Source organism: Nyctereutes procyonoides, unplaced genomic scaffold, assembly GCF_905146905.1.
Source record: "Nyctereutes procyonoides isolate TBG_1078 unplaced genomic scaffold, NYPRO_anot_genome, whole genome shotgun sequence".
Taxonomy (NCBI): domain Eukaryota; kingdom Metazoa; phylum Chordata; class Mammalia; order Carnivora; family Canidae; genus Nyctereutes; species Nyctereutes procyonoides.
In genome coordinates, this window is record NW_026575140.1 from 32,752,402 (window position 1) to 32,778,640 (window position 26,239).

General features: G+C 47.8%; 1 protein-coding gene across 1 annotated transcript in view; it reads left to right on the forward strand.

Annotated features, from left to right (window-relative positions):
* Window positions 1–1,101: 1,101 nt before the first annotated feature.
* The window catches only part of NADK (NAD kinase), a 28,820-nt gene continuing 3,682 nt past the window's right edge, over window positions 1,102–26,239 (forward strand). The window contains exons 1-8 of the mRNA XM_055306813.1: window positions 1,102–1,257; window positions 18,674–18,892; window positions 20,875–20,958; window positions 23,755–23,884; window positions 24,258–24,366; window positions 24,515–24,600; window positions 25,468–25,570; window positions 25,914–26,068. Of these exons, the coding sequence (XP_055162788.1) occupies window positions 18,714–18,892; window positions 20,875–20,958; window positions 23,755–23,884; window positions 24,258–24,366; window positions 24,515–24,600; window positions 25,468–25,570; window positions 25,914–26,068 (846 nt within the window). The 5' untranslated portion in view covers window positions 1,102–1,257; window positions 18,674–18,713. The remainder of the gene's footprint in view (window positions 1,258–18,673; window positions 18,893–20,874; window positions 20,959–23,754; window positions 23,885–24,257; window positions 24,367–24,514; window positions 24,601–25,467; window positions 25,571–25,913; window positions 26,069–26,239) is intronic.

The window sequence follows — 26,239 nt, forward strand, 5'->3', positions numbered from 1 at the left end:
GAACATGGTTAAGTGCTGGATCAAGCATTTGTGTTATTCTGTTCATGATCATATCCAAAATACACAGCTCAAAAGGCTTCTGTGGGTGTGGCTGGCTGTCCTTTAGAGAAGTGGTTGGGTTTCCAAAATAACCCGACCGGGAAGTTGAGAAATCCCCAGAGGTTGAGAAATCCCCCCAAAGTCCTGACAGCCTTGCCCCCCTTTCTACTCACTCTTGGTGACCCACTGCCCAGTGGTCCCAGGACAGCACTAAGACATGTCCTGTCTTCTGCCCACCTGTGTTTCAAGTCTCTGGACACAGGGCCGGGAGACCCCACCCGAGAAGACTGACCACAGCAGGTACCGGGGCAGTGGAAACGCGGCAGCCAGGCTGCTGCAGAGGGCGCCGCTCCACACAAGGTGGGGGGAACCTGAGTGTACGGGGGAACAACGGTGGGCACCGCCCAACAGTGCCCTGTACCAGGAGCCTGGCACCCTGTTGGGACACTCGACTGCTGCGTGGCCTGGGGCAGCCTGCGGCCCCACCGGAAGCCATAAAGTGGGCACCATGTCCCTGGTCCCTTTCCTCTCTCCTCTTTGGGTCCTCTGGGGGGGGGGGCAGGTCATCTGGAGGGGCCCCCTTTGACATCCAAGGCGCAGCGCCCCTGTGGTGGTGCCTTCTAAGCAGATTCACAGCCCGTCGGTTGTGGAATCCTAAGCGGGTGCTGCCGCCACTCGAGGGGACCCGGAGCCAGCACACCCGGCCCGCGATGCAGGCGAGCGGGGGCGGACGGGGGCAGGGACAGGGGGCGGACCCACGGACGCGCCTCCAACTCGTGGGGTGAGTGCGGACCAAGGTTCTTCTTCTCGGCAGCCGCCTTCGGAGTCGCGGCAGCAGAGAACCTGCCGCGAAACTCCCGCCCCTTGCCCCCGCTCCCGGGCCCACTGAGCCCCAGCCTCGGGCCCCAGGTCCTGGCGGGCGGATCCAGGTGCCTGGGGCGCGGCGCATGTGCGGAGCAGGGCGCCTGCGCGAGGCGGGGCGCGGGCGGGGCGCATGCGTGGGGCGGGACGCGCGTGCGCACTGGCTGCATTGCTGCTCGGCGGGCCGGCGCCGCGGTCCCGGCGGCCGTGGGGCGGGGGGCGGCCATGGGGCCGGGGGCGGCCGCGGCGCCGGGGGCCGGCTAGCGACCGCAAGCGGCGGCGGGGCGGCGGGGCGGCGGGGCCCGCGGACTCGGTCCGGAGAAAGGACGGCCCCGCAGGCGCCCGGGGCAGCGAACGGTGAGTGCGGGCGGCCCCTCGGCCCGGCCCTCCGCCCGCGGTCGCCGCCGTCCGGGGGCCGGGGCCGGTCCCAGGGGCGCGGGGTCGGGGGCCGGGACGGCCCTGCCCGCCTCCCGGGTGTGGGCCTGGGGGCTCGACCACCGACCTCACCTGCGGCGGTAGCCTCCCGAGTCCGCGGGCTAGCGGGCCCCCTGGGGCAGGTCGAGGTTGTCGGGGGGCGACCGGGCCGCGGCCGCCCCAAAAGGACGGGTGTCCTGGGCTTTGGTTCCGAGTAACAGGTTACTTTTCTTGCCCATCCTGGGCCGCCGTCGGCCTTCCCTGAACACTTGCCAGTCCGTCCTGGGTGGCGTCCCAGCTCGGAGACGGGGCTTGTTTTCCGTCTTTCGGGACGACGCCCTTGAGGGACTCGTTCCCCGGAGTTCTGTCCCCGGGGCCCTGTGTAAGCGGGCACAGCGAGCCCTTCCCTCATCCTGACCTTTGCCCCCGCCCCCGGGGACTTGAGGGCAGGTGCACGTGCAGCCTGGAGATGAGCCCCCGCGATGGTTCTGACTTGTGGGCAGGTCTGCGCTGCCCGGGACCCCGGAGCTCCGCGTGCTTCGACCTGACGGTGGAGGGTCGCCGTTGGGGGGTACGGGGGCTCCTCCGTAGAGGAGAGAAAATCGCATTCGATTTTATTGAGTTTACCACTTGAGGAAAGGTAGGTGTAACCTGCAGAATGGAGAGGCAGATGTGTTTTGATGGTAGGTGATGGCTCCGCATCACAGGATGTCCCTAGGCATGGATGTTAGGGAGGGAGCTGGAGGAGCTTCAGGAGGCGGTGTGCAGGGGACTGTGCACTCCTACCTGCGGGGCCTCCTCCAGCCCTCACTGCCTCCTGTGTACACCTGTTGACAGGTGCTGCTGCTTTGGCCGGCCCTGGGCTAGTGGGGGTCACCTTGTAACCCCACCATCTCATTTCTGTTTGTGCTGGTGGCTTAACCATTTGCAATACCTCCCAGACCCACAATTGTCAGGCTCCTACGTTTAACACGTGGGAACAGGTAAACACTTGTTTGGACAGTCAGCAGAAAGTATTGAGAGAAACACCGTGAAGGAGGCAGCTCACACTCCAGGAGGGGAAGGGCTGGGTGACACCAGTCTTCATTCATACAACACACCTTGTTTTCCTTACCTGCTCAAGGAAGGGTGTGGCCACTTCTCCCTAACAGCCCCCTCAGGTCTTCTGTTCACTTTATGGGGTTGCAGGTCAGGCTCCTGGTTCACGTTGCCAGCGTGGTTTCCAAAAGATCTTCCTTGGTTCATATGCTGCCAGTGCAGATGCCCAGTTTTATCATGTCCTTGCCAGCTTTGAGCAATATCGGTGGGGGAAGAAGGGAAGGGCCACTTTATAGGGATTTGTTTCCCACCTCAGTGTCAATTAGTGAGGTTCAATGTTTTCGTGTCTCTGCCACCAAATAAACTTTCCTTTTTCATTTAGTATCTTCAACAAATACAGATTGAGAGCTCACAGTGGATGTCATGTGCATCATATCTAGTCTGTGGGCATGTGTACGACTTGAGTCCTGGTGTCTCACTGCCATTTCAGTGTGTCCCCTCCCTACCATGTGTGAGTTCTAGGAAATGTTGTTGCCCAACACTTTTCTCCTAATGAAACTTCCCAATACCAAAGTTGTTTTTTGGGGGTTGGGGCGCCTGGCTGGCTCATTCGGGAGAGCATGCCTCTCTTAAGCTCAGGGGTGTAAGTTTGAGCTCCACATGAGGCACAGAGATGACTTAAAATGAAACTTTGTTTGGTTGTTTTAAGGGTTTATTTATGTATTTGAGGAGGAAGAGGGAGAGAGAATCCGAAGCCGACTCTGCACTGAGCACAGAACCCAGACCATGGCTCAATCCACAACCATGAGATTGTGACTTGAGCTAAAACCCAGAGTCATCTGCTTAACTGACTGAGCCACCCAGGCGCCCCTAAAATGAAACTTAAAATAATTTTAAAAATAAAATCAGAATCATGCTGTCAGAAATGTAAATGAACTTGGATAGAATTAGGATTTTATTCTTTTCAAATGACGTGCAGAACAAACTTGTCATCAGATTAGTCTTTGCAAGTAAATATTAACAGCTTCTAGATAATGAGTAACAGAAGATTTTTAAACACATTTGCCTTTTGTGATTCCTTTTTTTTTTTTAATTAACTGTTTTGAAATAATTATAGATTCACTCACAGGAAGTTGTGAAGTAGTGCAGAGAGACCCTTGTCTCATTTTATACACCTGTAGTGTGGCCATTTTCATAACCAGGGAATTGGCATTGGAGAACTACTGTTCACTACACTCCTTATTCAGATTTCAACAGTTTATGTGCATGTGACTCTCTGATGTTTTGCCCCATTTATACACTGGTGTACCTGTAGCCACAGTTGGGACTCAGAACCACTCCATCACACCAGGGAAGACTGCTCTCCCCTGTGTGGCTCATACTCCGCCTATATCATTTTGCTATATTGATAATGTGTATGGGATCATTCAGTATGTGACCATTAGACATTGGCTTTTTTTTCACTCCATCTGAACTACTGCAGGCATCAACAGCCTGTCCTTATGTGTTGCCCGGTTGTATTTTACTGTGTGGATGGACTGCGGGTGGTTTAACCTACAAGGAGACATTGGGGTGGTCAGTTGCAGTTTTTGGCTATTGCACATAGAACTGCTGGGTATGTTCATGTGCAGTCTTTATGTGGACATACATTTTTGTTACTCTGAGGTAAATGCCAACTTGCATTTGCTGGGTTGTCTACTTTTTTTTTTTTTTTTAAGATTTAATAAGACTGTGAAATTTCCAGACTGTACCTTTCATATTCCCACAGCAGTGTGTGAGTGATGCTTTCTCTGCAGTCTGGTTTCTAGTTGTCTTAGCCATCCTTGCAGGTGTGTGGTGAGACTGTTGTTTGAATTTACATTTCCTGGTGGCTGATGATGTGGAGCCTCTTTGACATGTGTGTGTACCTTGTGGACAGCCTCTGGTGGGTGCATCTCTTGCCCATTTTCTGATTGGATTGTTTTTTTACCTTTGCATTTTGAGATTTCTTTGCATAATCTACATGGAAAACCTTTGTTGAATTTCTCATTTGCAAATATTTTCTCCTACTCTGTAGCTTACTTTTTAAATCTCTTCGTAGAATCTTCCACAGAGCATGCTTCTCATTTTAATGAAGTCCGGTGTATTGATTTATTTTTTTTTTTTACCGCTTATGAACCATATATATATATATATATATATATATATATATCCTGTGTAAAAAATGTTTTCTAGTACTAGGTTCTATAAACTTTCTCCTTTATTTTCTTTCTTTTTTTTTTTTTTTGAAGATATTATTTTTAAGTTCTCTCTCCACCCAATGTGAGGGTTGAACTTACAACCCTGAGACCAAGAGTTGCATGTTTCCCCAAACCGAGCCAGCCAGGAACCCTGCTCTTATGTTTTCTAATAAAGTCCATAGGTCATGTTTTACACTTGACATAACCCATTTTGATTCTTTTTAGTTAATTTTTGTTTAAGGTATGAAGTTCAATTTGAGGTTCAGTTTTTTTCCCCAGTTTTATTGACAAATAATTGACATACATCACTGTGTAAGTTGAAGTGGACAGCATTTGTTGAGTATAGAATATTGTCCCAAGGTTCGGTGTATGTAGAATTCTTAAGCTTTGAGTGGGAGCTGAGATAGCTTCACCTACATATTTGGCTGTGGAGTTGATTGTATTCAGCACTTTTCCCAGGGAATGGTGAGGAGCTGGTGGAAAGTGATTTTGGCCTGGTTGAAGTGCGGCTTAGAAGACCATGCACTGCATGTTGGGCAGGCTCCCTGCTCTGTTGGGTCTTCTTTTTTTTTTTTTTTTTTTTTTTACTTTTTTTTTTTTTTTTAATTTATTTGTTTATGATAGTCACATAGAGAGAGAGGCAGAGACACAGGCAGAGGGAGAAGCAGGCTCCATGCACCGGGAGCCCGATGTGGGATTCGATCCCGGGTCTCCAGGATCACGCCCTGGGCCAAAGGCAGGCGCCAAACCGCTGCACCACCCAGGGATCCCTGTTGGGTCTTCTTGTCTGGGTTCTGTGGCCTTGAACAGAGTCTTAGGAGCGTTGGCCCAGATGCCATCTCTGCCCCATCCTAGCTGTGTGACCCTGGCCTTCAATGTCCTAGATACTCCCCATCTAATTGTGAGAGTGTGTCAGGTGATGTGAGTTGAGTGCTTGGACAGGGCCTGGCAGGGTGGGCGCTGGACCTTGCCATGGGCCCTGGTTCTGCTGGATGTGTTTCTGCTGCTTGCCAGTCACCCTGGTTTTGGGTTAAGTGTGCCTGTTCCTGAAGGCAGTCCTGCTTCTGCTTCTCAGTTCCTAGACAGAGGGAAAGTGCAGAAGGAACAGCACAGCCTTGTCTGCACTTCCCTCCCATGGCACAGTTGCACATCTTTTACCATGTCCGCCCATGTTGGTATCATAGCTAGCTTATGTATCATTTGTCAGTGTGCCCTTTTTTTTTTCCTCAGACATCATTGGTTCTAACAGTGGTAATTATTTAATTATTTAACAGCTCAAAACTGATTTTCCCCCCTACTTTGCTGAGGTTTTTTTTTTTAATATTTTATTTATTTATTCATGAGTGACAGAGAGAGAGAGACAGAGACACAGGCTGAGGGAGAAGCAGGCTCCGTGCAGGGAGCCCGACGTGGGACTCAATCCTGGGACTCCAGGATCACACCCTTGGCCAAAGGTGGCGCTAAGCCACTGAGCCACCCTGGCTGCCCTGAGGTTCTTTTAGTAAAGAGTGTTAGGTTCTGTGTATTTGCTTGTTTGTTTCTTTTAATTGAAGTATAGTTGTTGATGCAAAAAAGAACAAATCTTTTAGAATCTCTAAAAGTGGGAGTGCCTGGAAGACCTAGTAGTTTAAGCATTCGGCTCTTTGTTTCAGCTCAGGTCATGATCTCAGAGTCATGAGATTGAGCACCACTCTGCCCTCAAATAAATAAGTAAATCTAAAAAAAAAAAAAAAAAAAGAATCTCTAAAAAAGAGAGTTTTATTTGAGTTCAAGTTAGAACAGCCACCCGGGAAACACATCTTCATAGGGAAGAAAGCACTCCAGGGATTGAATGGCTTTTACAGCATAATATAGTTTTTACATCTTGTAAAAGCTCAAAAGATTATAGATGAAGATATACACAGGAATCACGAGTTTTATCATAAGGGAATGTAGAGAATAGGAGTGTTGGTTGATACCTCAAGGACAAGATGGTTTTCCTTTAGGCTACTCACAGAGCAGGTGGACAATGCGTACGTGGGGGCCATAAATCAGGCTCTTTTTTTTTTTTTTAAAGATTTTATTTATTTAGGACGCCTGGGTGGCTCAGACATCCTAAATTTTATTTTATTTATAATAAATATATAATAACTTCTATTATATAAGTTTATTTAATATATAAAATATAAAATATATATTTTATTTACTTGCATATTTTATTACATAAATACAATAAATAAGATTTTATTTATAATGAACATATTTATTAGATAAATGTATTTGATATATAAAAATATATTTTACATAAATATAAAAATTTTATTTATATAATTATTTATATAATTTTAGGTGAATTTAATATATAAAATATAAAAACATTTTATTTATTACATAAATATAATAAATAAGATTTTATTTATTCATGAGAGACAGAGACATAGGCAGAGAGAGAAGCAGGCTCCCCGTGGGGAGCCTGATGTTGGGACTCGATCCCAGGACCCCAGGATCACACCCTGAACTGAGCCACCCAGGCATCTCTATTTTATATTGTTCTTAAAGTAAGCTCTGTGCCCAGTATGGGGCTTGAACTCAGAGAAGAAAAATTGCATGCTCTACTGACTGAGCCAGCCAGGTGCCCCAAGATTGCCTCCTTTTTTTCTGGCTGAGTAATATTCTCATGTGTGTGCGTGTGTGTGTGTGTGTGTGTGTATACACACCACTTCTGTATTCATCGGATATGGACAAATGATTACTTGAGTTGCCTCTGTATCTTGGCTATTGTAAATAATGCTACAATAAGCGTATGGGTGCATATATCTTTTGAAGTTAGTATTTTCATTTTCTTTGGGTAAATACTCAGGAATGGAATTAGTGGATCCTATGGTAGTTCTATTTTTAATTTTTTCTGGAACCTCCATACTGTTTACCACAGTGGCTGCTCCAATTTACATTCCCACCAACAGTGTAAGAGGGCTTTCCTTTCTCCACATCCGCACCAACAGTTATTTCTGGTCTTTTTGATAACTAACCATTCTGATAGGTGTGGGGTGATATCTCATTGAGGTTTTGTTTTAAAAGATTCTGTTTATTTGAGAGAGGGGGAGGGAGCAGCAGAGGGAGAAGGAGAATCAGACTCTCCACTGAGCAAGGAGCCAGCGCAGGGCTTGATCCCAGGACCCTGAGATCATGACATTGGCCAAAGGCAGCTGCTTAACCAACTGAGCCCCACAGACGCCCCATCTGGTTTAGGTTTTGATTTGCATTTCCCTGACAATTAATGATGTTGAGCATCTGTTCTTGTGTCTCTTGGCTATCTGTAGGTCATGTTTGGAAAAATGTCTGTTAGGTCCTCTACCCATGTTTTAATTGGATTGTTTTTGGGCTGTTGATTTGTAAGTTCAATATATATTACGGATATTCACCCCTTACCAGATATATAACTTTAAATATATCCTCCCATTTACTGGGTTGCCTTTCTGTTTTGTTGATAATATCCTTTGCTGTGAAAAAGCTTTTTAACCTTGGTGTAGAGCCAGTAGTTTATATTTTAGCTTTCCTCTTTTCTCTGGAGACATAAATATGTTACTAAGGGTGCTGTCCAAGTGATGACTGTCTTTGTTTCCTTTTAGGATTTCTGTGGTTTCAGGTGTCAGGTTTAGATCTTTAATGCATTTTAAGTTTATTTTTGTAAATGGTGTAAGAAAGCAGTGCAGTGTCTTTCTTTTGTATGGAGCTCTTCAGTTTTGCCAACACTATTTATTAAAAAGTCTGTCTTTTACCCATTGTGTATCCTTGCCTCCTTTGTTGTAGATTAATTGATCATATAGGTGTGGGTTTATTTCTGGGATCTCTATCCTGTTCCATTAGTCTATGTATATCTCTTTATGTGCCATACCATACCATTTTGATCTCTATAGCTTTGTAATATAGTTTGAAGTCTCAGATTGTGATGCCTCAAGCTTTGTTCTTCTTTCTCAAGATTGCTTTGGCTAGCTGTTACAGATCTTTAGTGCTTCCATACAAATTTTAGGATGATTTGTTTTAGTTCTGTGAAAAATGCTTTTGGTATATTGATAGGGATTGCATTGAATGTGTAGACTTCTGTGGATAATATGGATTTTTTAACAGTATTCTTGCATGAACATGGTGTGTCTTTCCATTTGTGTTGTCTTCAGTTTCTTTCATCCATGTTTTATAGTTTTCAGAGTACAGGTATTTCCCTCTTTGGTTAAATTTATTTATTTATTATTGTTTTTAAAGGTTTCTATTTATTTATTCATGAGATACACAGAGAGAGAGCAAGAGGCAGAGACACAGGCAGAGGGAGAAGCAGGCTCCATACAGGGAGCCCGATGCGGGACTCGATCCCAGGGCTCCAGGATCACGTCCTAGGCCTAAGGCGAGCGCCAAACCGCTGAGCCACCCAGGGATCCCCTTGGTTAAATTTATTATAGGTATTTTATTCTTTTTGGTACAAGTATAAATGGGATGGTCAGACATTTTTTTTTTTTTTTTTTTAGCAATGTTCCTTCTAAAATTGTGAATTCACGTGTGATAGTTCCAGTTTCACTCATGGTGTTGGTCCCATAGGGTCCTTGTGGGGATTTAAAAAATTACAAAAGAGAAGCAATGAGGACAGTGCCTGGCACAGAGAAGATCCTCAGTTAAGTTAGTGATTCTTTAGCCTTTGGACAGTAATAATGAGGTAAACACATGCATGTAATTTTTTTGACATGTTGAACCCAAACTCTGCCATCTTGTATCTCTGACCATTTTTTTCTGGCTCCTCTTTAGGCCCTGCATGGCCTTTCTGTCCTCACTTCTTGGCACTTGGTGCCAACCCCCCATTCTGAATCCTGAAATCTGTGCTGCTCTTGCACTCTTAACTTTACACTGTTGGTTTCCTCCCAGACTTCTGTCCTGACCCTTTCCTTTGGCTCCTAAATTGAGGCCATGCCCTAGATTCAGTCCTTGGGTCTCCTGCCCATCTCCCTGGGGAGTCTCTCAAGTCCCATGGGTGTAAGCACTCACCATGTGCTGATGAAGCCCACATTTCTGTGCCCAGAGTAGCCTGTCCCCTAACCTATGACCTTGAACTTGTAGCTGCCTGCTTGTCTTCTTCCCTTGGCTGGTAATAACCATGTAAATTCAATGAGGCACCTTTCAGGCCCTGAGAGCCCTCAGTAAAATAGAATTTCTGTAGCTTCTGTTGTCAGTTGGGGAAGGAAAGAGGCCATAAATGAGGGGTGCCTGGCTGGCTCAGTCCACTGGAGTGTGAATGTGACTCTTGATCTTGGGTTGTGAGTTCCAGTTCTATGTTGGGTGTAGAGATTACCTAAAAATAAAATATTTTTTTAAAAAAAGAGTGAGATTACTGGGTGGCTCAGTTGATTAAGTGTTGGACTCTTGATTTTGGCTCAAGTCATGATCTCAGGGTCATGAGATCAAGTGGTGGACTCCGTGCTGGGAGTGTAACTGGACTGAAGTTCTTTCTCCCCCTCTTTCTGCCTGCCCAGGCATTCGTGCGTGCTCTCTCTCTCTAAATAAATAAGTCTTTAAAAAAAAAAAAAAAAGAGTTGGATACTTAACCAACCGAGCTATCCAGGTGCCCCAGCAATAAACTATTTTTATTATTTTTTATTTTTTAAATTTTTAAAAAAGATTTTATTTATTCATGAGAGACCGAGAGAGAGAGAGAGAGAGAGAGAGAGAGAGAGAGGCAGAGACACAGGCAGAGGGAGAAGCAGGCTCCATGCAGGGAGCCCAATGTGGGATTCGATCCCAGGACTTCCAGGATCATACCCTGGGCCGAAGGTGGGCACTAAATTGCTGAGCCACCGAGGCGTCCCACAATAAAGTATTTTTATTATTTTTTTTTAGTAATCTTTTTTTAAATTATTTATTTATGATAGTCATACAGAGAGAGAGAGAGGCAGAGACACAGGCAGAGGGAGAAGCAGGCTCCATGCACCGGGAGCCCGACGTAGGCTTCGATCCCGGGTCTCCAGGATCGCGCCCTGGGCCAAAGGCAGGTGCCAAACCGCTGCGCCACCCAGGGATCCCCCAATAAAGTAATTTTAAATTAGAGTATATATATTGTTTTTTAAGATATTGCACACTTTAGAGATGACAATACAGCATAAGCATAAGTTTTATATGCACTGGGGAACCAAAAAAATTCATTTGACTTGCTTTATTGCAATATTTGCTTTACTGCAGTAGTCTGGGACCAAACCTACAGTATCCATGATGTATGCCTGTAAAAAGATTAATGCAAAATAGATTATACACCTAAATGTAAGATTCAAGACTACAAAACTTTCAGTAAAAAGCATTGAAGAAAATCTTAGTAGCCATTAGTTTGGCAAAAATTTCTTAAACATGACATAAAGGTCAGAAACTATAAAAATTTTTGACAAATTCATTACAGTTTAAATCTTTTATCCTTCATAAGACAACAGTGAAGAAAATGAAAATATAAGCTACACACAAAAAATATTTGCTAAACATATGTGTTATGAAAGACTTACATCCAGAATGCATAAAAAGAATTCTAAAAACTCAGTAAGAGAACAACCAATCAGAAACGAGCAAAAGATCCCAACTTGGGAAAGAAGATGTATCAACTGCAAATAAGCACAAGAAAAAATGCCCAACAGCATCCATCTTTAGGGAAACACAAATTTGAACCACAGTAAGAGGGATCCCTGGGTGGCGCAGCGGTTTGGCGCCTGCCTTTGGCCCAGGGCGCGATTCTGGAGACCCAGGATCGAGTTCCACGTCCGGCTCCCGGTGCATGGAGCCTGCTTCTCCCTTTGCCTGTGTCTCTGCCTCTCTCTCTCTCTCTGTGTCTCTCATGAATAAATAAATAAAATCTTAAAAAAAAAAAATGAACCACAGTAAGATACCACTTGACACTCAACTGGAACAGCTAAATATGTAAGAAAACTAACCATAGCAAGCAATTATGAGGCCAGGGAGGACTGGAAGCCTCTGACATCACTGCTGGGGATGGAAATGGTACATCTGCCATATGCTCCAGCTGTTCTGCTCCTGGGTATAGCCAAGAAAAATGAAAGCTTGTGTCCACACAAAGATGTGTGTGACTCTACCTGTGATAGCCCAAAGCTGGAAACAAGCCTCCATTCAGATCTTTTCTCAAATGTTGCTTCCTCAAGAAAACCCTGCACAGGCGCGCGCACACACACACACACACACACACACACCGCACTCATACCCATTTCCTTGTCTTTAGGGTCTTACTACCTGCCCTTATTACATTACTCTTTCATTTGTTTTTGTTTGTTTAAAGATTTTATTTTATTTTATTAAGATTTTATTTATTCATGAGAGACACACAGAGAGAGGCAGAGACACAGGCAGAAGGAGAAGCAGGCTTCATGCAGGGAGCCCAGTATATCACACCCTGAGCCAAAGACAGACGCTCAACTGCTGAGCCACCAGGCGTCCCTAAAGATTTTAGAGAAGGTATGGGGGTGGAGGACAGAGGGAATCTTAAGCAAACTCCCTCCTGAGCATGGAACTGGACACTGAGCTCAATCTTACAACCCTGGGATGACCTGAGCAGAAACCAAGAGTCAGATGCTTAACATACTGAGCCATCAAGGTGTCTCCAAGTGTCCAAATCTTGAAATCATGGTTGTGAGCCCAGCATGGAGCCTACTAACTGACTAAATAAATAACTTTATTGCTAAAAAATCCTAACCATCATGTGAGTAGTAGGGATGGTTGCCAACTTAACAAGGGTGGTGGTTGCTGGGGTGGCCATGGTGATTTCCTAAAATGAGACACCAATGAGGTTTACCTCATTAACTCTTTCATAAATGATTTCTCTGTAGCAGGTGATGCTGTTTGATAACATTGTACCCATAGGAGAACTTCTTCCAAAACGAGTCATTCCTTTCACACCCTGCCACTGCTTTGTCCACTCAGTTTATGTGATGATCTAAATCTTTTGTTCTCATTTCAACAATCTTCACAGCATCTTCACCAGGAATAGATTCCATCTCAAGATGCCATTTTCTTTGTCCATAAGAAGCAACTCCTCATCCATTAAAATTTCATCCTGAGATTGGGTCAATTTGGTCCCATCTTTTGGCTTGCTTTCTTTCTTTTCTTTCTTTCTTTCTTTCTTTCTTTCTTTCTTTCTTTCTTTCTTTCTTTCTTTCTTTCTTTCTTTCTTTCTGATTTTATTTATTTATTCATGAGAGACAGAGAGAGAGGCAGAGACACAGGCGAGGGAGAAGTAGGCTCCATGCAGGGAGCTCGACATGGGACTCCATCCTGGGCCCCCAGGATCACACCAGGGCTGCCCAAGGCTCTATTTCTGATTCTAGTTCTCTCACTGTTTACACCACATCTGCAGTGACTTCCTCCCCTGAGGTCCTGACCCCCTCAAAGTCATCCAAGAGGGTGGGGGTCCACTTCTCCCAAACTCCTGTTTGTGTGGATATTTTGTCCTCTTCCCATGCATCATGAATGTTCTTAATGGCATCTGGAATGGTGAATCCTTTCCAGAAGGTTTTTAGTTGACTTTGCCCAGATCCAATAGAGGAAGCACTGTCTATGGCAGCCATAACTTTACAAAGTGTATTTCTTAATTAGACTTGAAAGTTGAAATTACTACTTGATCCGTGGGCTGCAGGATGGATGTTGTGTTAGCAGGCATAAAAACAACACTCATCTCCTTGTACATCTCTGAGTTCTTGGGTGAATAGGTGCATTGTCATTGAGCAGTAATATTTTGAAAGGATTTTATTTTTTTCTAAGCAGTAGGTCTCAGCAGTGGGCTTAAAATATTTAGTCACCTGAGGTACGTTGTTGGCTCAATGGGTTAAGTGTCCAACTCTATGTTTTAGCTTAGGTCATGATCTCAGGGATCGAGCTCTGTGTTGGGCTCTGTGCTCAGCACGGAGTCTGCTTGAGATTCTTCTCTCTCCCTCTCTCCCTCTCTGTCCCCTACACTAGCACTCGTGTGCTCTCTCGCAAATAAATAATCTTGTTAGAAAAATTCAGTCAACCACATTGTAAGCAGATTACTGTCATCCTGGCTTTGTTGTTCCATTTCTAGAATGCAGCCAGAGTACTCTTAGTTTAATTCTTAAGGGTACTTGGATTTTCTCAATGGTCAGTGAGCATTGGCTTCAACCTAAAGTCACCAGGTGTGGGGCACTTGGGTGGTACTGTCAGTTTGTCCAATTCTTGGTTTGTTTCAGTTCAGGTCATGATCTCAGGGTCATGGGATAGAACCCCGCGTCAGATCCATGTTCAGTGCTCAGCAGGGAATCTACTGGAAATTCTTTCCCTTCTACCCCTCCCCCGGCTCATGCTTTCTCCCTCTCTCTCTCAAATAAATCTTTTTTTTTTTTTTTTTTTTTTTTTTTATTCATGAGAAACAGAGAGAGAAAGATAGAGGCAGAGACACAGGCAGAGGGAGAAGCAGGCACCATGCAGGGAGCCCGACATGGGACTCGATTCCGGGTCTCCAGGATCACGCCCTGGGCTGAAGGTGACGCTAAACCACTGAGCCACCCGGGCTGCCCTCAAATAAATGAATCTTAAAATAAAGTCACCTGGGCAGCCCGGGTGGCTCAGCGGTTTGGTGCCGCCTTTGGCCCGGGATGTGGTCCTGGGGTTCCGGGATCGAGTCCCGTGTCGGGCTCATTGCATGGTGCCTGCTTCTCCTTCTGCCTGTGTCTCTGCTTCTTTCTCTCCTCTCTGTATTCTCAGGAATAAATAAATAAAATCTCCAAAAAAATAAAGTCACCAGCTGTGTTAGCCCAACAAGAGTCAGCCTGTCCTTTGAACCTTTGAAGCCAAGCATGGACTTTTCCTCTCTAGGTATGACAGTCCTAGCTGGCATATTCTCCCAAAGTAAGGCTGTTTCGTCTATAGTGAAAAATCTGTTAAGCATATCCACCTTCGTTAATGATCTCGGTAGATCTTCTGGAGAACTTGCTGCAGCTTCTATGTTGGCACTTGCTGCTCCACCTTGTACTTTCATGTAACAGAAGTGGTTTTTTTCCTTAAACCTCACGAACCAACCTGTGCTGGCTTCCAGTTCCCCTTCTGCAGCTTCCTCACACCTCTCAGCTTTCATAGGATTGAGGAGAGTCAGGGCTTTACTCTGGATTAGACTGCGTGTTGTGGCTGGTTTGATCAGCAGTAAGGCTGTTTTGCCTTCTTGTCTTTGTGTGCTCCCTGGAACGGCACTTCAGGAACTTTTCCTTTGCATTCACAGCCCGGCTGCCTGTTTGGGACAAGAAGCCTGGCTTTCGGCCTGTCTCAGTTTGCAGCATGCCTTCTTCCTTTATGTTTCTATATGAGTTCTAGAATCAGTTTGCCTTTTTTTTAAAGAAGGAGCATTTTGGGGGGTATGGTACAGAGAAAATCTCAAGCAGACTCCTCACTGAGTTCGGAGCCTGACATGGGGCTTGATGTCACATGACCAAAAGAGTTGGGTACTTGGCTGAGCCACCCAGGTGCCCCAGTTTGTCATTTTATATAGAAGAGTCTGCTGGGGTTTTGTGCATAGGAATTGTGGAGAATCTAAGTAGTTTGAGGAGAACTGAGAACAATATTGGCCTCTCTGATCTGTGAACATTATTTTATCTCCATTTATTTGCTTTCTTTCATTTCAGCAGCAGCATCTGTAGTTCTTAGTGTCCAGTTTTGCACTTTTTACTATTACTGTGATGTCAGTAATATGTAGCATACTAGTTTTCAGGTGTACAACATAATGATTTGTTATGTATATATTAGGAAATGACCACTACAGTGGATCTGGTTAACATCCATCACCACATGGAGTTACAAATTGTTTTCTTACGATGACAACTTTTAAACCTTTTCTCTTAACATTCAAATATGTGCTCTATTAATATTATTACCTAGAGGGCAGCCCTGGTGGCTCAGCGGTTTAGCGCCACCTTCGGTCCAGGACCTGATCCTGGGGACCTGGGATTGAGTCCCACGTCGGGCTCCCTGCATGGAACCTGCTTCTCCCTCTGCCTGTGTCTCTGCGCCTCTCTCTCTCTCTGTGTGTGTGTTCTCACGAATAAATAAAATCTTTAAAAAAATACATTATTACCTAGAGGCACAGTGCTGTACATCTCATGACTTATTTTATAACTCGAACTAGTTTCTGTACTTCTGTCAACTACATATCTATATAGCTTATATTTCAATGTTATTGTAAATAGTGGTTTTTAAAATTTTTTATAAGATTCATCTATGTATTTTAGATAGCGTACACGAGTGAGAGGAGGAGGGGCAGAGGTAGAGGGAGAGAATCCCCAAGCAGACTCCCCACTGAGTGTGGAGCCTGACAGAGGGGCTTGATTCCAGGACCCCAAGATCATGACCTGAACTGAAACCAAGAGTTGGCTGCTTGACAAATTAAGCCACTCAGGTGCCCCTATAAATGAGGCACCTGATTTCTTATTGTTTGTTGCTAGTACACGGAAATAGTTATTTGTATGTTGATTTTTGTCTCCTATAACCTTGCTAATAAACTCACTTACTGGATAGTCACTTTTTTGTAGATTCCTTACGATTTTCTACAGAGAAGACCATGCCATCTGACAGTACAGGTTTTTTTTTTTTTTTTTTTAAGTAATCTTTACACCCAATGTGGGGTTCAAACTCACAATCCCAAGATTAAGAGTCATACACTCCACCAACTGAGCCAGCCAGGTGCCCCTGACAGTACAATTTTACCTGTTCCTTTTTCATACCTATGCGTTTTATTTCATTTTCCTTATTACACTGGCTATGGCCTCCAGTACAGTATTGAATAGGAGTGCTTATATCAGACATGTTTTTGTAGGTTTGGGGTTTTATTAAAGATTTTTCATATGTTTGGATAAAACATCAGTGTTTCTCAAGCTAGGAGGATATTGATCCACTAGGGCAGTGTTGTCAACTCTAGCTAAAATTTAGAATCACCCAGCGAGCTTTTAAAACTACTGATGCTGGGGATCCCTGGGTGGCTCAGCGGTTTAGTACCTGCCTTCAGCCCAGAGTGTGATCCTGGGGACCTGGGATTGAGTCCCACATCAGGCTCCCTGCATGGAGCCTGCTTCTCCCTCTGCCAGTGTCTCTGTCTCTGTCTCTCTCTCATGAATAAATAAATACAATCTTTAAAAAAAAAAAAACTACTGATGCCTTTGGTCTGGGTTGGGTGAGGGGGTTACTTTCTGAGGATCCTCAGGTGGTTGTAAGGTGAAGCCAGGGTAGGGGTTCAAGGGCGCCATCACTCTTCACCTTAACACAGAGGCCCAGGCTTATCTGTGGTCTCCAAACTTCCCTTCTGTCTCCCATTCACCTCCTGCAATGCCAGCCTCTGATGCATCCTCAACCCCTCTGTGAGGACATTTGACTTTACCCTGTGTGTTATAGTCTCTTCTGGGATAACCTTGTTTGCTTCACTTGTCCCGGCAAAGTGGGTTGTATGGCAGTTATTCTGCTGGGTTCCACCTGCAGCGCCGCCTTCTGAGGTCTTCCCACACAAGAAACCTGTCCCATCTGCTTTTCCCCTTGGGCAGGTCCAGATGGGCTCTAGCAGCTGTAGGCACCCTCACCACAACCCTGTAGTGGCTTGCCCTCCCTGTCCTTGGAGGATTACCTTTTGTTCCCTTGATCTACACCAGTTTTGTCAAACTGTGCCCTTCCTTTTTTTTTTTTTTTTTAAGATTTTATTTATTTATTCATGAGAGACACAGAAAGAGAGGCAGAGACCCAGGCTTCTCACCCCATCCGAGAGAGAAGCAGGCTCTTCACAGGGAGCCCGATGTGGGACTCAATCCTAGGACCCCGGGATCATGACCTGAGCCAAAGGCAGACACTCAACTGCTGAGCCACCCAGGCATCCCTCTGCCTTTCCTTTTCCATTGTTCAGTGTACTGGTTTCTGCCTCAATTTGTCACCACTTCTACCTTTCTTAGGCTTATTTTATTTCTTTTCTAGCTTTATAGAATCTCGGCTCATTGCTCTTCATTCTCAAAAACTTCAGCCACCTGGGGAGGCATGGACTTTGGTTTGTGTTACATTCCTCTTGTCCTTTGATATGTTACAATGTTGGTTTGATACCCATTTTGAAGTTGATTAGGACAAAGTTCAGACACTCCCAGGTGGTGCAGGATTGTTTTCTTTGTTCCTACTTTTTTGTCTTTTCCTGATTTTATTGTATTGTAGTTGGAAGGTAAAGATCTCTACCTTCTCTAGTATTTGGAAATTGAAGTTTTCTTTGAGGCTAAAGTAGGTCAGTTTTGGCAAATGTTCTTTTGGCTCAGTCACAGGGTCTGGAGTCCAGTGTATATCTGCTAGTCAGTCTTACCGAGGGGCGTTAAGCACTGCACACCCCCGTGGTGATCCCCACCCCCTGCATAGTGATTCCCCCCCACAGTGATCCCCCCCACAATGACTCCCCCCCAAGGTGACTCCCCCACAGTGACTCTACCCTGTGGTGATCCCACCACAGTGACTCCTCCCCCTCTGCAGTGACTTCCCCCACAGTGGCTCCCCCCATGGTGATCCCCTCATAGTGACTCGCCCCCCTACGGTGATTCCCACACACACAATGACTTCCCCCTGCGGTGATACCCCCCAGTGATCCCCCTGCAGTGATTTCTCCCTACTGTGATCCCCCTGCAGTGACTTCCTTCCCTACAGTGACTACCCCCTCAACAGTGATCCTCCACAATGACTCCCCCTCATTGTGATCTCCCACAGTGACTCCCCCCACAGTGGCCCCCCACTCCCCCCACAGTGATTCCCCCCTCACGGTGATCCCTCCATAGTGATTCCCCACCCCCACCCCCCACAATGTGCTATATACCTCTGTAGCTGGCCCTTGGCCTTCTCTGTGGGAGAAACACCACAGCTCCAGCCTGTTAGTTCTTATTCTGGAATGTTAGCTCTTCTAGATTCACTAGAAACCACAGGTCGGTTCCTGACTTCTTGAATATCTTTGGGATAGCGACTATTCTCAAGTCCTTTGGCAAATGGGACTTGAACCATATTTGTCCCACAATGCAATGGGTGCATGTATGTGTATGTATATTATTTTCTGGCTGCATATTTACTTACTTTGTTTTTTTAAGGCATCAGTGTTTTTCTGATCGAAGTCCTCATTTACCGACTATGGAAATGGAACAAGAGAAAGTCAACATGAGTAAGGCACTGAGCGCAGACTCGGGCTCGTACCGCTGCTCCGCATGCCATGGGGACGAGGACTGGGGGTCCAAGCATCCCATCCGGGGGCGGGCCAAGTCCCGCAGCCTGTCTGCCTCGCCTGCCCTGGCCAGCGCCAAAGAGTTCAGGTATGAAGGCCCTCCTCCAACCACCATCCTCCCCTGCATGTTCTGACTGCTTGAAACCATGACCAAGGGTTCTTTTAAGGACTCTGTACTTTGTAAATCCTGGCTAACATGATGTGTGCCCAGAGCAGAGGACAGACGCTCTCCTGGCACATCTCCCCACATGGTACCAGCACCACATGCTTTTCCCTTTCTTTTTTTTTTTTTAATTTTTATTTATTTATGATAGTCACAGAGAGAGAGAGAGAGGCAGAGACACAGGCAGAGGGAGAAGCAGGCTCCATGCACCGGGAGCCCGATGTGGGATTCGATCCCGGGTCTCCAGGATCGCGCCCTGGGCCAAAGGCAGGCGCCAAACCGCTGCGCCACCCAGGGATCCCTTCCCTTTCTTGCCTTATCTGCCAGTGCCCACTCTGACTTTGGATGTTTGAGGTGTGGGGGTGCTGCCTGAAGGCACACCAGTGGGACCCACACGGTGATGGGGCTGGTGGAGGGCTGAGTGTGGTCATAGGGGTATTGGGCAAGCACTCTCCCCCAGCCCGATGTACCCTCTCTGGTGATCCACGTGGTGCGTGTTCTTGCACAATGCTCTTGAGCAACAGTGCTGAGAGCTCCCCATGAAGAGCCCACCGGGCAGCGTTGTAATGGCACCTGTGGGTGTTGCCCTGGCTTCTGGAACATTAAAGGTGGTGAGTTTTGGGTGGAAGCCTCCAGGGCTGGCACTACCTCTCCGGCAGGGGTTACGACTGTCACATGTGGGGGGTGGGGGAGAGTGTTTGGTGAAAAGTGTGTATTCAGGCAAGGTAGAGCTGCCTGCAGTGCCTTCCCTGGGCGGGGAGCAGAGCAGGGATGTGGCATCTGTGGTGCAGCTTTCCGTACCAGAGAGGCGGTGCAGGGCTTTCATGTTCCTGGCAGCACTGCTTCTGCATATTGGTTTTGGGGGGTTCAGCACACACCATTTCTAGTTCACAGACTATGGAACGTGGTGCAGTGACAGCAGGTCAGAGGTAGCCTCTGTGTGTGGGTGTCAGTGAAGGAGGAAGATAACAGGAGTGTATCTGGTCACACCAGTCCTTGAGCAGGAACTGTACGTACCCCCTGGAGAGGCCTGCTGTGAGGTGCCTCCCCTCTGTGCACTCGGGGGGGCCAGGGAGGGCTTGTCTTTAACTGGACACCAGCCTCTCTCTTAGGTGTATTGCCTTTTACAGGATGGTAGGAAATCTGTTTTTGTTTGTGTTGAATTTGAAGATTTTGTGGATCCCATGAGACAGTTGAAGTCAGCATTTGGCCATCTTTGGGACAATATTTTTGGCACAGGAAGGGACTGTGAGGCCACTGGGGTTGAATACGTCCCAAAACTCTGTGGGGGTGTCCTCATTACTCCCTCTTGCCTGTGCCAGGGTAGATGCCAACCCCTCAAGGAGAGGGAGGGAGGCAGCCAAGTGGTGGTATCCCCACAACATGTACTGGCCACAGCCCCTTCATTTGGTGATTCTATGATGGCTGAGTCACTTTTTGGTTATTGGAGAAGCTGAACCATTTTTATATTGACTGTGCAACTCAGTGTGATGAGCATTTTTGTCAGAATTTTCATGTAGGTAATTTAGGGTTGGTCTCTAAGGTCTTGATTCCCAAGTAGAGACTGGAGGACTGGTCCTCAGACAGACTTGGTCAGAGAGACTGTTCAGTTGCAAATTTCCAGGCCTGACCCTGGGGGAGGTCTTACCTTTTCCTGGGGTGGGGCCTGGGCACCTGCGTTGATTTGGGGTCCTTTCTCTGAGGAGCACGCTCTAATTGCTGATGCTACACAGCGTGTGGTGCTTCCGTGCGGCTCTGAGGACCAGAGGCAGGTCTTCAGGGACCATAACATGGACACTGGGAAGATGATGGATGTAAGGTCCTTTTAACTGGAGTTAAAAGTCTTTCTGAGGGTGTAACAGTCTGTACCTAGGTCTGTTCACCCACAGTATCCCATCTCCCCACAGGAGGACTCGCTCTTTGCATGGGCCATGCCCGGTGACCACGTTTGGACCAAAGGCCTGCGTTCTGCAGAACCCTCAGACCATCATGTGAGTGCTGTGGTGGGGGGGTACTCCCTGGAGTGTGTGCTGTCGTGCGATCATAGTGCTGTGGAATGTTCTGACTTAGGTGAGAAGTTCACGTCAGCAGAAGCCACAGGGCATCTCCACCGGCTCCGGTGAGCATGGGGCCTTACCACCCTCCAGACAGCAGATGGGGATCGGGCCACGCTCTGCTTCTCAGGCACTGCAGCTGGATGGGCTTTGACTATGATCTTTAGAGTTACTGTTTTGTTTTTACAGTAAAAAGTCGTGGAGGAAACCAGTATATTTCACAGTACACTGGGTCAGATGTGCTTCTCCTCTAATTATTCCTGAAATACAGAGGCATTACCTGGCTATTTTGAGACCCTGCTTTACTTCTGAGAGACACCCTACTTTGCGAGCACAGCTGTTACAAGCACGCCAGACTCCCAGTGCATCTTTGGGGGCCACGCGGATGGGGAGCTATAAGAACAAAGCTGTCAGGGGTGGAGCTCGAGGGCTCTGCGTGGTGCTCTGACCATGGTGTCTGTCTTAGGGAAAGACCTGACACCACTTACCCCATGGTGCTGCTTTCTCTTAAACAGAATTCCATCCTACCCCAACCGTTGTGCTTGGCACCTCATGGTGAGCTCCCCACCTTCCTTGCAGCCCCCACAAGGTCCCCTCCTTCAGGGTGAGCCTACATTTTGCACAGGGGTGAGGGCTGCAGGTTTAGGTGTGTTTCCATGACTGAGCTGTCTAGGGGGTCCTTGCTCTCCGTGAGGCAGCCCCAGCAGTGGGGACCCTAGGCCTCAGGTCAGGGCTTGGGGACAGTGACACTGTGCTGCCACCTCCAGGCTTCCCAGGGAATTGCTGTGCAAATCGGGAGGTCTTTTGACCTGTGACTTGGCTGCCTTGCCTCTTACAACCAGAATTAAGTTTTATTGTCTTTGCTGGTTCCAGGTGCTCTCTGCAGCTGTCTGGTTACTGCTGCTGTGCTTGGGGCAGGTCCTCTCTGGATGCAGACTCCTACTGGTCTGCCACAGCTCCTCTAGTATCCCACAGCCATCTCTGCACAGCACCTACCCAGGTGCCTCCAAAACCAGAGCCCCAGCTGCCTGCTGCTGCTGCTCCAAGCCCTGCCCTCCCCTGTACCCATGCCTTCCTGTTTGCTCTGGCCCTGCCTTTGGCCTTTCCCCATCTGCCTGAGGGCCCCTCCCTGTACTTCCTGGTTTTGGCAGAGCTATTCTTTCCTTGTTACTCCGCTCGGCCTAAGTGCCACCGTGAGTGTATGAGCCTTAATTAGCCAGCATGTAATCCCAGCCGAGCCACATCCACTGTATGAACGGGCTTTGTGAGCCTCAGGGAGGTTATATGGGCTGGTTGAGATGAGGCAGATACCCCTGAAATGTCCCTGGAGCTGACTTGCAGAGTGAGCAGTCATGTCTTCCCTTCCGAGCCCACATGCCCAGCACTGTCTGGTGGGGTTGCCATCTCTGGGGGACCCTTTCTCCACCCTGTACCTGCTCCCTTACAACACTGTACCTTGCTGGGGCAGAGCTTCACATGTCCTAATCTAACTTCTTCTCTAGTGTTTGAAAGTAAGATATTTTAGAAGGGTTGATTACAAAGAACTTTCACTTTCTAATTTATTGTCTGCATTTTCACATTTCTCTTATATTGAAATGTGTGGAATTACCAACATCTGATTGCCTTTGGCTTATTAGGCAGTGGCTCAGATTGGTCACCTGCTACCACTCAGGCGTCCGTGCTTTCCCATCCAGCATCCACTACCTGTGTGCTGGAGGAGGGTGAGCCTCCCACCTTGCAGGGTGATCCAGCAGGAGGAGTCCCAGTTGGCACCCAGGCCTGTGCAGGACACACTGGTGGCTTTGGCTGGGCACAGCCGGGTCTGAGGACCAGAGAGGCTACAGGCCATGGGTGCCTGGGTCAGCACAAGGGGGCTTCGATCTGGCAGAGGTCCGTGAGCTGTCCACGCTTTTTCTGAGGCCCACGGCCAAGCAGAGTGACGAAGTTTGGGGAGTATACACCCCTCCACCTGATCAAGGCCTGACAGCTCCTCCCACGGGGCCGAGCCGGTTCCACAGCCCTGCTCAGATTCCTGCGTGGCTAGGATGGGTCAGTGTACCTGGGCCCTGGACAGGGCACGTTCCAACTGCCAAGGGCAGCTGAGCTCAGCCAGCTAGTTTAGTGAAGAGCAGGGGACCTCCAGTCTGGCCTCTTTGGTGTTAAAGGTGATCCTGAGGACTTTTTGTTTTAAATAGGTGATTGGCCAAGAGGATCATGTAAACAGTGAAAAGATTATATAAGATTTGCTTGATTTTTAATTTCTGGGAGTTTTCTTGCCTTAGCTGTTTTATACAGCCTTTCAGAAGTCACTTTAGGATTGTTTTGCTTTTAGTTTTGAGGTTGCAGAAATTACATTTACAGTACAAATGTACAGTTGGGATAATTTGGGGGCTTGGTATGCCCTACACTTCTGTTGTTAGCAAAGTGTGACTAAAATGCTGTGACCAAAGCAGCTGTACCCTACTCATGAGCCACGCACGTGACCTGGGCAAGCAATGAAGCTCACAAAGGGTGTTGTGAGTGACCCGTCCTCTTGCAGAAACTGCTGGAAAGGGTGAGTGAGGGATGGTCAGTAACTGGATGAAGTCACCACACCCCTTGTACTGGTGGTTTGAGTCACGGTGTTGGAGGTTTGTGATGGGGCTAGCACACAGTGCAAGGCCTAAGAGACATTCCTCCGAGGATGCCTGTCCTCTGGAGGGAAAGCATGTGAACACTCCTCTCCCCTCACAGGCATATCCAGGACCCTGCCAGCCAGCGGTTGACGTGGAACAAGTCCCCGAAGAGTGTTCTCGTCATCAAGAAGATGCGGGATGCTAGCCTGCTGCAGCCCTTCAAGGAGCTCTGCACGTACCTGATGGAGGCGAGTGAGCCAGGTTGGGGGGTGGCAACCCCAGGACTCCCCCCAGCACCCCCTCTGCATCTGTGTCCACTGGATTCCACCCTGTAGCTTGGGAGGCTCTATGTTCTGGGTCATGTGGCAGGGGTGGGCACAGAGCAGGCCAAGTCAAGAAGCCCATTTCAGGCAAGTGACTTCCATAACTGAGGGTCACAGAGCCTCCAGAAGGAAAGAAATCTGTGCGTGAGCAGGTTGAAAGCAGTCTGCTGGCCAGGACTAAGGACTCACTTCCCCCCTCGTCATAAAACACTGTGGCTTAAAAGGAGGCTTCATGGAAGACCAGTGTGATCTGAACTGGGTCTTGTTGGTGGAGCTGATGTGCGTGTCTCCCTTCCAGGAGAACAACATGATTGTTTATGTGGAGAAGAAGGTTCTAGAAGACCCTGCCATGGTGAGCGATGACAACTTTGGAGCAGTGAAGAAAAAGTTCTGCACCTTCAGAGAAGGTGAGTCTGTCCTTGGCTCTGTGGCTTGCTGGCACCACACCCCTGGAGTTGGCAGAAGCTTCTTAGCATTCCTGTCCCTCGTGGGCAGAGTGCCCTGTGGCATTGAGGGTTGCCGAGATACCTTTTCTTGTGTTGTTCTATTTTCTAGATTATGATGACATTTCCAATCAGATCGATTTCATCATATGCCTGGGAGGGGATGGGACCCTGCTTTATGCCTCATCACTGTTCCAGGTGAGGTTGGCAGATGGTTCTATGCTCCTGGCCTCAGCATTGCATGAGGAGATACTTTCCCAGTGAGGTTTTCCATCCCTTCTTGTACCTTGTGGCTTTATGCCTCAGGGATGCTGAGTTATATGGTTTCTTACTCTGGTACAGACCAAACTGTTTTTAAGTGTGGTTATTTGGCAATAGAACTGTTTTGCAAATAATACCAAATGATGCATCTGCTCTCTCTCTCTGGGTCTCCTTCCTCACTGGGAGTGCTCCTGGCAGGAGAGCACAAGTATGGCATGCAAGCCTGGACTGGGCAGCAGGAGTGGCTGGGAGGAAGGGGAGGGCAGTGGCAGAGAAACTGTTCTGGGGGCTGCTGCAGATCTTTGGGCACCTCCTGGCTGAGGCAACGGCCCACAGCAGAGGAAGGCTGCTAAGGCCCACAGCAGAGGAAGGCAGGCTAAGCCTCCAGGGTAGGAGGGTGGGAGTCTGCGTAGGACCTCACTCAGGTTGCCCAAAGCCTGCCTTCACTCTCTGCTAGACGGGGCCCTTGGAGGGTCCCAGCTGAGGTGTGTTGGAAGGTGAAGTGGGAGTCTCTGGCGTGGAGGCTTGAGTCCTTCCTTGACCAGCTCTCTCCTGTCCTCTGTGGCCAGCAGGCTGGTCAGTCCCATTGCTTTGGTTTCTCATCGGCTCTGCATGCCACCATTCCTGGCCTCCCCAACTACTCGCTGACCTTCCGTGCAGTCACTTAGAATCAGCACCAACCATGCACTCATGTGCCTGTCCCTTCCCAGAGACAGTCGGGGACTGGGTCCATCCATGTTGGGGACAAGTCATGTGGCTTTTGAGTAGATTAGCTAGCTGACAGACCTCCTCATTGGCTCACAGGGCAGCGTACCTCCGGTCATGGCATTCCACCTGGGTTCCCTGGGCTTCCTAACCCCCTTCAACTTCGAGAATTTTCAGTCCCAAGTTACTCAGGTGATACAAGGTAAGTCAGAATGTTCTGGAAGTCACAAGGAGTTCTGAACATGGGATTGTCTTTTCATTTGGTTTTTGGGTTTTTAAATAATGTGTAGAGCAACATTTAAGCATTTCGAGATTGAGATTTAAAATTTTTGAATGGGTCAAACCTTTTTTCCTAACATTGAGAAGTTTGAGGAGGTTATGTGCTGAAGCTGCTGTGGGTGCTGACTAGTGGTGGGAACTGATTTTCACAGAAGTCACAGAGGTGCTCCCCTCGGTTTGGGAAAAGAAAGTGGGTGGTCTCTGGTCAGGCAGAGGTGTCTTTGTTTCCTGTGGGGTGCCACACCCCCTTTACTCCTGGCCCCCAGGGAACGCGGCTGTTGTTCTTCGGAGCCGGCTGAAGGTCCGGGTCGTGAAGGAGCTCAGAGGGAAGAAGGTGACGATGCCCAACGGGATCAGCGAGAATGGAGTGCTGGCTGCAGACCTGGACACGGAGGTTGGGAAGCAGGTCATGCAGTATCAGGTCTGTGGACACGTGCTCTGTCCGGGCTCCGGCCTTGTCCTGCGTGTCGTGTGACCTCAGGGAGAGAGACACAGGGTGGGGGGACTCTGGGCTGGACCCAGTGGGGCCGCCCTCAGGACCTTCCAGAGAGCCCAGGAACAGTACAGGTGCCTGTGGGGCAGACCACCCAGG